This window comes from Glycine soja, chromosome 2 (genome assembly GCF_004193775.1).
Source record: "Glycine soja cultivar W05 chromosome 2, ASM419377v2, whole genome shotgun sequence".
Classification (NCBI taxonomy): Eukaryota; Viridiplantae; Streptophyta; class Magnoliopsida; order Fabales; family Fabaceae; genus Glycine; species Glycine soja.
Window position 1 is genome coordinate 41,199,751 of NC_041003.1, and position 15,410 is coordinate 41,215,160.

Below are 15,410 nucleotides of genomic sequence, written 5' to 3' on the forward strand. Positions count from 1 at the left end.
GAAAAAAAAAAGAGTGAAAACTGGGAAGTGCAAATGCAGTTTTCTCATCTTTGTAAATGTGCTGGATGATGTATTGGTTAGCAATTGTTTTGGCTCAAACTGCCCAAGGATTGGAAAGTAAATCAAAGTTATAAATTGTTGCAAGTTAGTATATATTGTTAATGTTCTCTCATAGGCGTCTAGCTTATTACGTTTAATCCAAAAACATGGATAAAAATTGTATAATTGCTGTCGAACGATGATATGCAAGCTAATATCAATCACTGATAGTCTTTCAGTTTCAGGTTAAAAGAATTTGGACTTTTACAAGTTACCTTCTTTTGCTTTTTTTTTTTTCTTTTAATTTGGAATTCGAAGTAATGAATCTTTGAATCAGGAAGCAACACCATTCTCTTCTTGCTACAAGAAGTAAATAACAAGAAAAAAAGAGAGAGAAATATAAGAGCACTTGCTTATTATGTGTAGCATATCTTCCATGAAATAGGCATTGTAAAATTGGAAAAAAAGGACTGGAATTGCACCGAGGCACTCTGCTGCATGAAACTGATCCCTCAGTTGATCCTGATTAGGCCATGTTTCTAATGGAAGAACCATGTAATGCTATTCTAATAACCTTGTGTCTTGAACTCGAGGCAAATCATAAACTAATTAATGCTGGACACTACAAACTGATGCAGAAGTGAAGTAGCTAGACAGCCACTCTTCAGGAAAATACAAATACTGTCAGGCAGATTCAGTCCTTAAAAAAAATTCTGGTAGTCCAGCTTTCATTCTTACACTATTCCTTCAGTACAGAATCTTGCATCCAGTGACTGATGCTACTGCACTCTGGCTAACAGTAATCTGTGAAATCGGGCTTACATTATCCAGTGATAAGGTAAAGAATATGAAACAAAAAGGATGGATGATGCATCTGTCTCATATAACTTGTGAACAATTATTTGTTCAGCTTCACCAATAATCACCACAAGAACAGATCCCATCTTTGAAATGGTGGAATCTGTTAGCATCCCTCACTACAATTACTGATACGATATCAGGAGAAGAAGAAGACCAAAATGCAAACTCAGAGGTGGAAATCGCAAAACAGGAGGTGCAGCAAGAAGTCAAGCCCAAACGCAAGATAAAGAGGCCCACTTACCTGGATGAATTCGTTTGAAGAATCCTGCCAAAACAGAAGCTTCTGCAGATCTTTTCCCGGATCGCCTTGCTTGGAATTGTGATCCTGCTGAGCAATTCTTATCAATAAAACGGTTATTGTAATATTCCTAGGATTATTCCATATTAGGAATTCTATAAAAACCATGTAATAACAAGCAAAGGCAATAAGAATGATTACAGCTTCTTCCTCCTTCTGTGTGCTCTGCTTCGTCCTTAAATTCTGGAGGTGCTAGACCTCTTCTTCTAGCTTGATATTGGTTCCCTAACAATTTTGGTGCTCTCGTTGTCTTTTTTCGTTATGGCCGATTCTCATTCCCACAACGCATCCCCGCGTTCCCTGGAGGACATTCTCCTTCGCCTGGGCGACACCATGAACACCGTGACCCTTAAACTTGACGAAATCCTTCATCATCTATCTCCACCCTCTCCTTCCCCAAATCCGCAACCAAACCCCATTCCGCCTCCACCTAACCCTGTACCTGCAACAATCCACAAAATGAAATTGGAAGTTCTGCGATTCGATGGCACGGAACCCCTTGGGTGGATATTCAAAATCAATCAATATTTTGAATATCATGGCACCCCGGAACGCGATCGTCTCACAATCGCTTCGTTTTACATGGAGGGACGAGCACTTGCATGGTTCCAATGGATGACCAGCAATGCTCAGTTCACCTCTTGGCCGGGCTTTCTGCAGGCTTTGCAAACCCGCTTTGCCCCCTCACAATACGAAGATCCTACAGGTGCGCTTTTCAAGTTAACTCAGAAGGGTTCAGTAGGGCAATACCTGACCGAGTTCGAGGATTTGGCCAATCGTATTATCGGCCTTCCCCCTCCCTTCATTCTGAGCTGCTTCATCTCCGGCCTCTCCCTGGAAATACGACGTGAGGTCCAAGCCTTACAACCGCTCACACTGGTGCAAGCCGCAGGGCTAGCACGGTTGCAGGAAGAGAAATTGGCTGATATCCGTCCTTCCCCTCGACCAAGACCCCCACCTCCACCACAAATTCTCCCTCACACGAACCCTAATTCCCAACCCTCTCGCGCCGCCTCCCTCCCACCCTTATTACCAGCGCCACCACGTCAGCCTCCCCCTGTGATGAAACGCTTGTCACCGGAGGAGATAACCTCACGCCGTGAGCGTGGGTTATGCTTCAACTGTGACGAGCGTTACCACCGGGGCCATCGCTGCGCTTCTCGTGTCTTCTTACTCATCACTGAGGAAGAGGACCCTCCCTCAGCTAATATAGACCCTAATAACCCACAACCCGAACCCATAACCGACCCATCTGACTTACCCGACCCGTACCCGGCCCATATAAGTCTCCACTCCTTATCAGGCCATCTTGCTCCAGAAACGCTGCGTTTTGAAGGTACCATACGAGCTCATCCTCTGGTGCTCCTCGTTGATGGAGGGAGCACCCATAACTTCGTGCAGCAGCAACTGGTCTCTCAATTGGGACTTCCTTGCCGGCCCACACCACCACTGTGAGTCTTGGTAGGCAACGGTCATCACCTGGAATGCACTACAATCTGTGAAGCTGTTCCTATTTCCATTCAGAACATTGAATTCTTAGTGGATCTCTATGTTCTTCCCATCGCCGGTGCCAACATCGTGTTGGGTGTCCAATGGCTCAAAACATTGGGCCCCATTCTCACGGACTATAATTCCTTAAGCATGCAATTTTTCTATCAGCACCGCTTGGTCCAATTAAAAGGGGAAAGTGCAGCTCAATTGGGCCTTTTGAACCATCATCAGCTTCGTCGTCTTCATCAGACACACGAACCAGTCACTTACTTTCATATAGCCGTCCTCCCTGAAACCTCTTCCACCACGAGCTCCACCCCACTACCCCCCACCCATACAACACTTATTAGCCCAGTTCTCCACCTTGTTCCAAGACCCTCAGGGACTTCCCCCAGCTCGAGAGACCGATCATCACATCCACTTACTACCCCAATCAGAACCGGTGAATGTGCGCCCGTACCGATATCCCCATTTTCAGAAAAATGAAATAGAACACCAGGTCCACCTTATGCTCCAAAAGGGCTTGATCCAACCCAGTACCAGCCCTTTCTCATCACCCGTCCTCCTCGTAAAGAAACATGATGGAAGCTGGAGGTTCTGTGTAGACTACAGAGCCCTCAATGCTGTCACGGTCCGAGACCGATTCCCGATTCCCACAATAGATGAGCTCTTAGATGAACTCGGAGGCGCCCAATATTTCTCCAAACTCGACCTATTGCAAGGTTATCACCAAATACGGATGCATGGTCCAGATATTCCAAAAACAGCGTTCAGAACCCACCACGGCCATTACGAATTCAAAGTAATGCCGTTTGGTCTTTGTAACGACCCATCGTCGTTCCAAGCAACAATGAATAGCATTTTCCGGCAACATCTCCGTCACTTCATCATAGTGTTCTTCGATGACATATTAATTTACAGCAATTCGTTTGAGGCCCATATCCAACACCTAACCACAGCGTTCCAGGTCCTCCTTGATAACCACTTTGTTTTGAAATTATCAAAATGCTTCTTTGCGCAGCTGCAGGTTGAATATTTGGGCCATATGGTTTCGAAGAGGGGGGTAGAACCAGTAGCTTCGAAGGTGGAGGCCGTTCTGCATTGGCCCACACCTCACTCTTCCAGGGCCGTTCGTGGCTTTTTGGGCCTTGCCGGATTCTATCGGCGTTTCATAAGGGGCTACGCTACCATTGCTGCTCCCTTAGTAAAGCTCACCACTAAAGACCCCTTCCAGTGGACTCCTCAGGCCCAATCAGCTTTTGAAGCCCTCAAAGCAGCTTTATCCTCAGCTCCGGTACTCACTCTTCCAAATTTTCAGATACCATTCACGGTGGAGACAGACGCCTCCGGTGTCGGAATGGGAGCAGTGCTTTCTCAGGGCAGCCACCCGATTGCATATTTCAGCAAGCCCTTCAGCCCCAAGCTTCTCAGGGCCTCCGCTTACATTCGTGAGCTGTTTGCTATCACCGCCGCAATTAAAAAATGGCGGCAATATCTCCTCGGTCAACGTTTCACGATTTTGACTGATCACCGCAGCCTCAAGGAACTCCTCACGCAGGTGATACAAACACCGGAACAGCACATGTATTTAGCTCGCCTTATGGGCTACGATTACACAATTCAATATCGGGCCGGTAATCACAACCAAGCTGCAGATGCATTGTCACGACTACCAGAACAGGGGCCTTCCCTTCTGATGATTCTTTCCGTGCCTTCATTAACATTTCTCGAGGAGCTTCGTCGACAACTCCATAACCACCCAGAATACATACAGCGCCGACAAGAACTCCAGCAGAATCCATCTAATTTTCCCACCTTCACGATTTCACAAGACTTAATTTTGCAGAAGGGCCGCATATGGCTGCCTCGGGAATTACCCATCACCTCCACACTCCTTTTGGAATATCACAACACACCAACAGGGGGACACGCCGGCATCGCGAAAACACTAGCAAGGATATCGGAGAACTTCACCTGGTCCGGCCTTCGTGAGGATGTCAGAAGGGTTGTCACTAATTGCTTGGATTGCTAGATGACCAAGTACGAAACCTGGAAGGCAGCTGGGTTGCTGTGTCCTCTTCCGATTCCTTGCCGGCCATGGGAGGACCTCTCCCTTGATTTTATTATCGGATTACCACCATGCCAGGGCCACACCACCATTCTCGTCGTGGTGGATCGTTTCTCGAAGGGCATACACTTGGGTACGCTTCCGACAGCTCACACCGCTTACATGGTAGCCACACTTTTCATCAATATGGTGGTTAAAATTCACGGCGTTCCAAGGAGCCTCGTTTCTGACCGAGATCCTCTCTTCCTCAGCCACTTTTGGCAAGAATTATTCCGGGCCAGCGGGACTCACCTGAAGATGAGCTCTGCTTACCATCCCCAAAGTGATGGACAAACAGAGGTCATCAATAGAATCGTAGAGCAATACCTGCGTGCCTTCGTGCACCGACGCCCGCAGCGATGGGGTAAGCTTCTTCCCTGGGTAGAGTGGTCCCACAATACCTCGTGGACTGCAGGAACCGGGTCAACCCCTTACGAAGTGACGTTTGGCCGGAAACCATTCAATTTTCCGGAATACCTCTCAGGCACGACAAACATTGAAGCTGTTGAGGATTTGTTAACCGACCGAGACGCTACTTTTCAGGTCATTCGTAAGAAACTATTGAAGGCCCAGGACCAGATGAAGCAACAAGCTGACCAGAAAAGAAGAGAGGTCAATTACCAGGTGGGCGATTGGGTTCTTCTCCGGTTACGCCCTTACCGGCAATCTTCGACCAAGGGGAACTCTTCAGTTTCCGCCAAGCTAGCAAAACGCTTCTACGGTCCGTTCCAAGTCATTGAACGCATTGGCCCTGTTGCTTATAAGCTCAAACTACCTGATGAGGCAAAAATACACCCGGTATTCCATTGTTCGAAGCTTAAACCCTTTCGAGGAACACCGACATCACCATTCCCTGAGTCATTTCCACAAACTTTCATCAATGACCAGCCCCTGATTTCACCCTTGGCTATATTAAATCACCGACGAACCTCTCCGGAAGCTCCTTGGGAAGTCTTAGTTCAATGGCGCGGACTATCTCCGGACGAGACCTCATGGGAAAATTGGAACGAACTGCAAGAAGAATATCACCTTGAGGGCAAGGTGATTTTACAAGGGCCCAGGGATGATACGATATCAGGAGAAGAAGAAGACCAAAATGCAAACTCAGAGGTGGAAATCGCAAAACAGGAGGTGCAGCAAGAAGTCAAGCCCAAATGCAAGATAAAGAGGCCCACTTACCTGGATGAATTCGTTTGAAGAATCCTGCCAAAACAGAAGCTTCTGCAGATCTTTTCCCGGATCGCCTTGCTTGGAATTGTGATCCTGCTGAGCAATTCTTATCAATAAAACGGTTATTGTAATATTCCTAGGATTATTCCATATTAGGAATTCTATAAAAACCATGTAATAACAAGCAAAGGCAATAAGAATGATTACAGCTTCTTCCTCCTTCTGTGTGCTCTGCTTCGTCCTTAAATTCTGGAGGTGCTAGACCTCTTCTTCTAGCTTGATATTGGTTCCCTAACAATTACCCTTTCTGTGATCTTTGAAATAAACTTAGTTGCAGCGTGACAATCTAAACAAACTCAAAGATTCTTGATGATCCTGATCTCTGTACCAGGTTCAGTTGTAATAAGGCCAAAAGCAATAGCTAACTTCTCACTATGAACATTAAACATGAGTTCCTTTTCTTCTTCTTCCACATCATGCAAGGCAGTGACTGTCTCTGACTGATACCCCATCTCCCTCATCTTGCCCGTTAACTCCTCCAGCTTTGCATAGATAGCTGTTGTTTGAGAATGAGAACGATCACCACATACAAAGATGTTTGGGGTCCCATTAACCTCAATTACAGTGCACCCCGGAGTCTTTGACAAATTTATTTTCTTAACTACTTCTCGTACTGAGGCAGCCTTTCGGAAGTTTCTCTCCACAGAGTATATATTAGAAAGTAAGACATAGTATCCTACATTCCCTGGATCCAGTTCAAATAGCCTTTCTGAAGCCACCCGGGCCAAGTTTGTGTCTTTGTGAATCATGCAAGCGCCAAGCAATGTACCCCACACTGCAGGACCTGGCTCAACAGGCATTCTCCTTATAAATTCCAATGCCTTTTCTAATTGCCCAGCTCGTCCCAGAATATCCACCATGCACGCATAATGCTCAGCTAAGGGCTCAATCTTGTATTTATTAACCATAGCATGGAAAATTTCATCTCTTTCTCTTACTAAGCCAGCATGATTGCAAGCATATAAAACTGAAAGAAAAGTAACACTAGATGGTTGAAACCCCAAATGCAACATCTCATTGAAAAGCTTAAGTGCTTCATGCCCATATCCATGGAGCCCATAACCAAAAATCCTAGTATTCCAAGTGACAGTATTCTTTTCACTCGTCAAGTCAAATAACTGCCAAGCCTCCGAAATATTCCCACACTTGGCATACATGTCAATCAGAGCAGTCAAGACATAAATGTTTTGCTCAAGATTTTTGCTTTTAATCAACTGATGAACCGTTTTACCAAAACTCAGCGCTCCTAGTTGAGCAGAAGCTGAAAGAATACTCGTGATCATAACTGGATTCAGAGTAAATTCAGTCGCCATCATTTCCTGAAAAAGAGAGATAGCCATCTCCGTTAAACCATTCTGCGTGTAACCTGAAATCAGAGCATTCCAAGCAGCTACAGGTTTCTCCAACGATTCATCAAATAACTGCCTTGCCAAATCAATTTCATTGAGCCTGCTGTAAATAGTCGTGAGTGCAGTTGAAACAGAGGGATGCAAAACAGTACCAGACTTCACACAAAACCCCTGAATACAGCAAGCCAAATGCAAATGCCCAAATGGAGAAGACACTGGAATCAACCCAACCATTGTGCTAGAACTCACTCTCTGCCCAGAAACAAGTAATTCTCTAAAAAAATTCACCGCGCACTCAGTCTCACCATTACAACTAAGCCCAGAAATCATGGCATTGTAAGAAACCAAATCCAGCTTCCTAATCATCCCAAACAACAACCTCGCCGTGTCAACATCCCCACATTTCAAAAAAACTGAAATCAAACCCGTCAAAACATAGTCATCAAAATGAAATCCCAATTTCAAAGCCAAACACTGAATCCCCATCCCAACTTTCACCTCTTGCATCTCCGCAACCGCGGGAAGCACCGTCGCCAACGTGATGGATTCCAACCGCACCCCTCGCGCAACCATGTCCTTAAACCCTTGAACAGAATCATCATAACTACAGTTCCTCACCAACCCGGTAATCAAGGTGTTCCACAAAACGGTATCTCTCTCGGGTATTTTATCAAAAACCTTCCTAGCATACCCCACGGCGAAAACTTACAGTACAAGTCAACGAGTGCGGACGCGACAAAGAGGTTGGAGTCAAACCCGTCGACGACAGCGTGCGCATGCAGACACATGCCGAGGTTGTCGTCGGGGGAAGCGTTGATGGCGAATGCATAGGTGAAGTTGTCGGGGGAGAGGGTGGTGTTTTTGCGGAGATGGGTGTAGAGGGAAATGGAGGAGGCGTCGGGGGAGAAGGAGAAGCCTTTGATGAGGACGTTGAAGAGGAAGATGTCGGGTTTGGGAACGGAGAAGAAGAGGGCACGTGCGTGGCGCGTGGCGCCGACGTCGAAGAGCTTCTGGGCGAGCTTAGTGACGGTGGCGAGGCCGTGCTGGTAACCGTTGCGGATGAGCTGCGCGTGGGTTTCGGCAAGGTGAGGGAAGGTGCACGCTTTGCTGATGCGGCTAATGTCCCCTCGAATCATTGCATGCACCTCAACACCTTAGTTAGGTATTCACTTCAGAGACTTATTGTTTGTTACCTTTGGACTTTGGTGTTGAAAATGATATGATATGTCAGGGTTGGTAACCTTACAATTCAATGTAATTATCTGCTTATTGGTAACCTTATTTTATAATGGTACCCCAGTAAAGGTGGATCTGTAAGTATCATACTTATATTTTACCAGAATGTAGGTTTAGATTAATCTGCCAGACTTTTGTTTGAGGATGATATATAAGTACATGTTTAGTTTCCATGTGAAATTGTTTTAACATGTGTTTTAATACATATCCAACAAATAATTTTGATGTGTATTTCAATACAAATCCAACAAATAAAAACAAAATAAAGCTAAAATGAAGGGTTTTAATCATTTTACAAAAATACTTTTGTCTCAAAAGAAAAACACCTCACAAAAGTTAGGAAAACTTAAATCTATGGTCAATGCCTTGATTTCCGGATAAATATAATTTTCCTTTTTATTTAATTGTTAACCAATGAAAAATAAGACAAGAGTATTTTATATACTTTTCATGTACAATAACATCCTATCATATAATATTACTTTTTTTAAACATGTTCTACGTATATCCGTAAGCAAACATTCTTCAAATCTTAAGACATGTTTTAACTCCAGTAAACTCCTAAATCTCATTAATTAGTTGTCTTGAATTTGAACCTTAACTTTATAATTTAAATATATAATTATGTTAAATATTAAAAAATATAATTTTATCCATCTTAGAACAAGATTGTCTTCTTGAAAGAAAAAAAAAATACATGTTGTCTTTAAAAAAATAATTAAAAATCACCTTTTGCTTGTACAGCCTATCATGGTACTTGTGAGATGAATGCAAATCGTAAATGTGGAAGTAATACTTTGCTCCTTTCGTTTGCATTTTCTTTTCATTTGCCTGATTCAAAAATTACAAGTGGAAAACTTGGGCCACCGGCATTGACTAGAAAGAAAAAAGTGGGATAATAATTGCAACATATTTGAGGAGGGGGGGGGGAAGAAGCCTATTACCGAAAATTTACAATGGGTAAAGAATCTTGGGTGTTGATTCTTTGAAGTTTCAGCCGTACATTCCCAAGAATCTTTTAAATATATTAGTAAATCATTTGTAACGTCTTAGAAATTGCAGTTTCCACTTTCCAGGAATTTGGCTGCAGCAAGCTGCAAAAGACTTCTTGTTAGCGTAGAAGCAGGTCAGGGTCATGCGTGTTTGAATTTCCGAGATTGGTTACTTATTTGCTTGATCTGCATGAGATGCGTCCGAAGGCTATATTCCTCAACCTGTTTACGCCAAAATAACATTGAAAATTAGAAACTGACACAAGGATCATGATGAAGCGCATTCCATGCAACTACTTCAACTTACACAACCTAAATTTGTCACAGATTAGCATTTTTTTCCACTACTCTATTCTGATGGAAAAAACAAGCATAACACATGTCATACTTGTGGCAATATTCAACTGAAGATCATGACCTGGTTCTCTAATAAAAACATCTACTGATAATGTAACCCCAGCATTTATACTACTGGCAAACTAGGATTGTTTAAGCCACATATGTTGGTTGATTAGTAGTACACGTATTTTCGTTGATAAGACATTCATTAACTGGTCGCAAATTTTGCGCTTACACCTCCAGACATTCATCACCAACAACTTTTATGAGATAGTTTAATTAACTTCAATGATTGTCAGATATTAAACGGCAGTACAGCAATGAGCTATAAAATTTCACTTTACATGTCAGAAGAAAAATGTTCCTCAGGAATTTTACGAAAATAGAAAAGAGGTGTAAACTTTTGACCCTCAGAAGTCAGAAGCATTTTGACATAATGACATGCCCAACTTTCTTCAACGACTTATTCATTACTTCAGTGAATAATAGGGACTGCAGCTCAAAACAGGAGAACTCTATGGCCGCAAGACAAGATAGACCAAAGAGGAAGGACCCGGCATATTAAAAGCAGTGACAAAGTAGGAAAATTGCACTCATTTACGATCAACCCAGGTTCTTGTAGATCTAGAGTACTAGTAAGGTTCTCTAATCACTTATGGCTCTTAATGTTGAATAGCCAGAAGTGATAAAATCAAATCAAATAACCCCCTAGGGTCGGCCTAGTGACGGGGTTTTTGGTAGCATGCACAAAGTCTTAGATTGTAATCTTGTTGAGTCATTGTACACCAAATAAATAAATAAATAAAATTAAAATTAATGTAAAATGTGATAAATGCAAGTGGAATTTATTTCCAACTAATTTATGCTCGTTCTCAACATAAAAAATCAAGAGATTTGTTGTGCATAACTCTTTCTTAAGCCATATATCATGACTCTTACCTGCTTAGCTGTCGCAAAATTCAGTAGCGCTTCACATTCATCAAGCATGGCTTTTTCCCTAGCTGATACAACAGCAACTTCAGACATTAAACTATTCATGCCCTCCACCTATTCCAGACACACACACACAAAAAAAAAAATGGTGTCAGCCTTAAGGCTTTAGGGATTTACCATTGAATCAAAAAGGAAAATCATTAGGAAGAAAAAACATACAGTTAGTAGAAGAAAAAAAGTTTGATACTAAATGTGTAGGCCTAGAAAATAGCAAATGCTAGTGTGATATTGTGAGTCAAACCAGTAGAACTCCTAAAACAGTAACACACCCGTGACAGCAAAGGGCAGATAGCAGATCCCATTGCTTGCATGGCATCAACAGCTGAATAGATAGCATGCTTCAAATGTTCAATATCTGCCTGAAAAAGTGTAAACACAGTAATGATGTTAGTGTCTCTTTGCACGCATCGAACCAAAAGAACAGAAACCACCATACATACCTTTGCCCCTCCAGTTAGAGGAAGACGAAGAGTACTTGCCTCCAAGTCTTCTACAGCCCCGGATAAGGCATCAATATGATCACTTTCAAGTACAGCCCAGTCATCAAGGTAGGCCATCTGTGTCATTAATTGTAAAAGGACTACAATTTAAAAAAGTATCAAAAAAAAGTTGAATCATTTAAATAAGAAAATGGTTTCATATATGACTTGTAATCATATCCACCATTAATAATATGAGTTATGAATACCATGTTATGACAGACTAGCATAAACAATTAAACATAACTTTTCAATGTGCAGGGCCAACATCTTGCTGAGTATATTTTCCTCATTTATAAACTTCACAATAAATATCTCTAGTTAAATTACCAAAAATGAAAATCGGGAAAAAAAAAAAGAAAGAAAGAAAAAGTAATTGTAATGTATCATCAACAATAATATCGCACATAGAATGATAAATATTTCAGGCAAGAGAGAAGTATTACTTGATCATTCAAAATAGAATTCAGCTTCAGCTCAAGCTGCAGTTGCTGGAGATTGATCCTCTTCCTAATAATTGATTCCCATATAGACAAAGTAGTGTGCCATACATTGTACAGTGATTTCTGAACCGTTGAACAAGTTTTTGTAAAATGATTAGCTATACACAATCTTCTGTAAAGCAGAACTACACTAAAAAGAGTAAGCCAGCTATTCAAAGATAGCAAGTCATACCTCCGCAGTTACATTTTGGATGTAAAATACATCCTCTGCTTGCGCATTGACAAATCTCCATTGCAAGTACCTGTTGTAGAGAAGTCGTAGTTGGTGAACATCTTCTACGAGGGCTGCACCCTTTTTCCCTTTTTTAAAATCAGCAATAAAGCTGAGCACTGAAGTTGTATTTTGGTTGGATGAATTGGCTGGCCTTATTCGAGATGGACTAACCCCTCTAGGAGGAGTTGAAGGCCTTGACCGAGATGGACTAACACCTCTTGAACTACAAGAGGGTATAACCGAGGTCTTACTAGGTGAAGGGAGTCGTGATCCGGGACTTGAAAAGGACTGAGATCTGACTCCAGCAACTGCTAATCCCGTTTTATCCAATGTAGTTGCAGGAACAAATTTGTGAGGTCTTAGTACTTGAAAACTGTCATCAACCGGTTTCACCTCGCTTACTATTCTACCACTTTCAACAAGCAACATTAGCCTTGCACCATCACTAGAAGCTTTCTGCAAGGGCCTACTTGCTTCACCCGGTAAAGACAATCTTCTCAGCGAAGACACACCAGTTCCCGGAACAGAAGAGTTTGACATTCTGGTTGTCTTATCAGCATGATCAATACCTCTATTTGATGCACTAGAACATACCTTCCCACCTATTCTGCTTGGCCATCTATGCTGATCTATCAGTCGAGAATGTAAACCATCAACAGGTTTCGAATTCTCAGTCTGATGATCAGAGGCATTCTTCCCTTTGAGAGGACTCCTTTTTCTCTCTGGCGTACCCTTTCTTACATTTGGTGTTTCAACCTGCTTGTGAGCCACGTTTGAATTGGACCGCAGTGTACGATCAGAAGCACTAGTCACTGGCTTCTCCTTCTTGATAACAGGTATGGAAATAGTATCCGACTGAAAAGAAACACTCAAACTTCGCATCCTGGAAGGCCAAAGGGCCTCTGGCATTCTGCTACCAGACAGCCTTCTGGATGATAAATGCACATCTACTGATGAGTCTTGGACAGGTGTAGAAGGACTAGGTGGGGAAGGTGGAGTTGCGGGCCTCTTCCTCTCTGCTGATTGAGCTCTTTTGGGTAACAATTTGGATGATGCAGGTGTTGTTGCCCTTGTGAGGCTTGGAGAGGGACATCGACGAGGAGGACCAGCTGGGGTTGCCGGAGTAGGCGAAGGCGACCTATACCGTGAAGTAATTTCCCTTGTCCCAGAGCGTCTGGCCGTGAATGCATTGTTTTTCTCAGCAGGAACCAAGGGTTGTCTTGTTCTAGTTTTGTGTTTCCTTAATGCTTGCTCTGACTCACATACATCCATCCAGTACTATATCCCAATTAGACCACATTGATGGAAGTTCTCATAAAGCTAAACAAAACTTAGCAACTTTGGCTGTTTGGCAATCATGAGTGCACTCAGTGGAATAAATGAACAGCACAGATTATCCAGAAAGAAGATCCTTTTCCCTGCAATAAATCTGCCACAAATGAAGATAAAGTAAGACACCACAGACTGGGAAATTAAAGAAAAGCAAAGAATAAACCCCCCATCAAAAAAGGAAAAGGAAGAATAAGAAAAGCGCACATCTTTACAGAGACTCAGATCTGTTGAAGAAGGAATTTGAGAATCACAGGCAATAAACGCAAGTGGGTATGTTTTATTCATAGAAAAAGGCCCGAATCCAACAAGATCAGGACACAGCAAGAAGAATATGGAGAGGGGAAACAACATTTGGTGTAACGGGTGAGAGAAACTCGCGGAAACTGTCTCAACGTACATTTAACGTTTTATCATGAAAACGTCGTTGTTGGCTATGGTTTAACTGAAGAAAAAAAAAAAGAAGGTTGAATTGCCGGGGCAGGGGGTCCCCTCGGAAATTGGGGATACTACTACTGGGAAGTGGAATCAATGGGGAATAAAAGAGTGCGCAGGATAAGAGAGGGGAAGTGCGTAGGCTAAGAGAAGAGAGGGCTTTAATTTTTTCCCCTTTTGTCTCTCTCACGAGAATGCCATGGTCTCATGGGCTGGCAATGGATTCACTTCACATAAACCCACTCTCTGTCCTATAACTTGTTCTCTCTCAACTCCTTTTCATGAAAGGGAATTCAATGAAAGTGATGCCATAACTTGCATACCCCAAAAATAAAAATAAAAATAAAAGTATATGATCTCTCTTACATTACAATACTCTCCCCCTCTTCCCAAACACACCAAGTTAAACTTAATTGAAACTTTAATTACCATACCATAAATCCATAATGATAATAATGTTTCACAGTTTCATGAGTTTCCTCTTAAAATTTGCAGACAGAATTTTCAATGTAGACTCTTTTGTTTTGTATGCTACATTGCCTACACAGAATATTATTATTATTATTATTATTTGGTGACTTTAATTGAAGTTTGAAGTCGATGGTGGTATTGTTGTTTGGGTTATGGGTAAAGACAAGGAGGTCCACGTGCAGGGACGATCATTGTCCATCCCCATAAAACTATTGTGAAAACCAAACATGATTCGGAGGCATTGTTTCCTGCAATTTTTTTATAAAAAAAAGATATTTAATGGAGTTAGAGTAGTAATTTGGATTTTGACTGGTGTGAAGTAATATCTCTGAAATCCAAGGAGAGAAAGAAAAAACCCTTTTTTACCTGAAAGAAACAAAGGGTTCAGAACAGAGATCCATGACAGATGTATGCATTGGCAGGTTCTTGTCTCGCTCACTCAAGACACGTTTAAGTGTCTCACTGTTCATGTAACCGCTCTGAAACAACACTAGTACTAGGCTGCATTGAATGAATCTTATTATTCCCGATTTTTTTTTTTTTCCTTCAATCAACAGCAAACGAGTTTCAAGCTTTCGAGAAAATGCAACAGCAGTAAAATCTTTCAAAACTAAAATCACTGATCAGAAAATTGTAACCGCGTAATAACCTAATTGACTCAATTACTACGAGTTTCACACCTTCTACTGAAGGGAGTTAAAACTCCACGCATCAATAGAACAACGAATCGACGCGAGAGAACGCTGAACGAAGAAAAAACGGAAAGATGATTCAGATTCCGGCGATGGTAGTTTGGTGATTTTGAAGCAGAGAGGGAAAGCGAGGGAGAAGTAGGGACAGTTGTTTTGGCGCCACCTACTTTTAATTGTTCTTGCCTCTTGCTCCTTGTGTTGTAATTATTGTTAGCATTTTTTTATTTTAATCTTTTTTTAACTAACCTTGTATTATTTTAAAGGTCTTGTTAACCACAATTGTTTATTGTGAAAATTACAAAAGACCTTAAAAAAAGATTCAGACAGTATAATTTTGTGCATCTAAATAATT

General features: G+C 42.1%; 1 protein-coding gene and 1 pseudogene across 3 annotated transcripts; both read right to left on the reverse strand.

Moving 5' to 3' along the window:
• Positions 1 to 416: 416 nt before the first annotated feature.
• LOC114394579 lies at positions 417 to 8,659 on the reverse strand (annotated as a pseudogene).
• Positions 8,660 to 9,376: 717 nt separating this feature from the next.
• LOC114394595 (AUGMIN subunit 8-like) lies at positions 9,377 to 15,209 on the reverse strand. Of its 3 annotated transcripts, none has more exons than XM_028356233.1 (7): positions 14,733 to 15,209; positions 12,090 to 13,560; positions 11,861 to 11,980; positions 11,376 to 11,492; positions 11,205 to 11,294; positions 10,882 to 10,989; positions 9,377 to 9,825 (listed from the first exon to the last, which is right to left on the reverse strand). In XM_028356233.1, the coding sequence occupies exons 2-7, from the start codon at positions 13,401 to 13,403 to the stop codon at positions 9,745 to 9,747; spliced, it is 1,830 nt and encodes a 609-aa protein (XP_028212034.1). In that variant the 5' UTR covers positions 13,404 to 13,560; positions 14,733 to 15,209; the 3' UTR covers positions 9,377 to 9,744. The 3 variants fall into 3 exon arrangements, with proteins under 3 accessions (XP_028212034.1, XP_028212026.1, XP_028212041.1); XM_028356225.1 differs by lacking the exon at positions 14,733 to 15,209 and adding an exon at positions 13,668 to 14,264; XM_028356240.1 differs by lacking the exons at positions 9,377 to 9,825; positions 10,882 to 10,989; positions 11,205 to 11,294; positions 14,733 to 15,209 and adding an exon at positions 13,668 to 14,280 and having other exon boundaries at positions 11,436 to 11,714.
• Positions 15,210 to 15,410: the final 201 nt, after the last annotated feature.

Excerpts from the sequence above, each read along its gene's own strand:
- LOC114394595 (XM_028356233.1), bottom strand. The coding sequence starts at position 13,403 with ATGGATGTATGTGAGTCAGAGCAAGCATTAAGGAAACACAAAACTAGA. Across the intron at positions 11,295-11,375 it reads CTCTAACTGGAGGGGCAAAG|GCAGATATTGAACATTTGAA; the intron begins GTATGTATGGTG and ends ACACTTTTTCAG. Across the intron at positions 9,826-10,881 it reads ATTTTGCGACAGCTAAGCAG|GTTGAGGAATATAGCCTTCG; the intron begins GTAAGAGTCATG and ends TGGCGTAAACAG.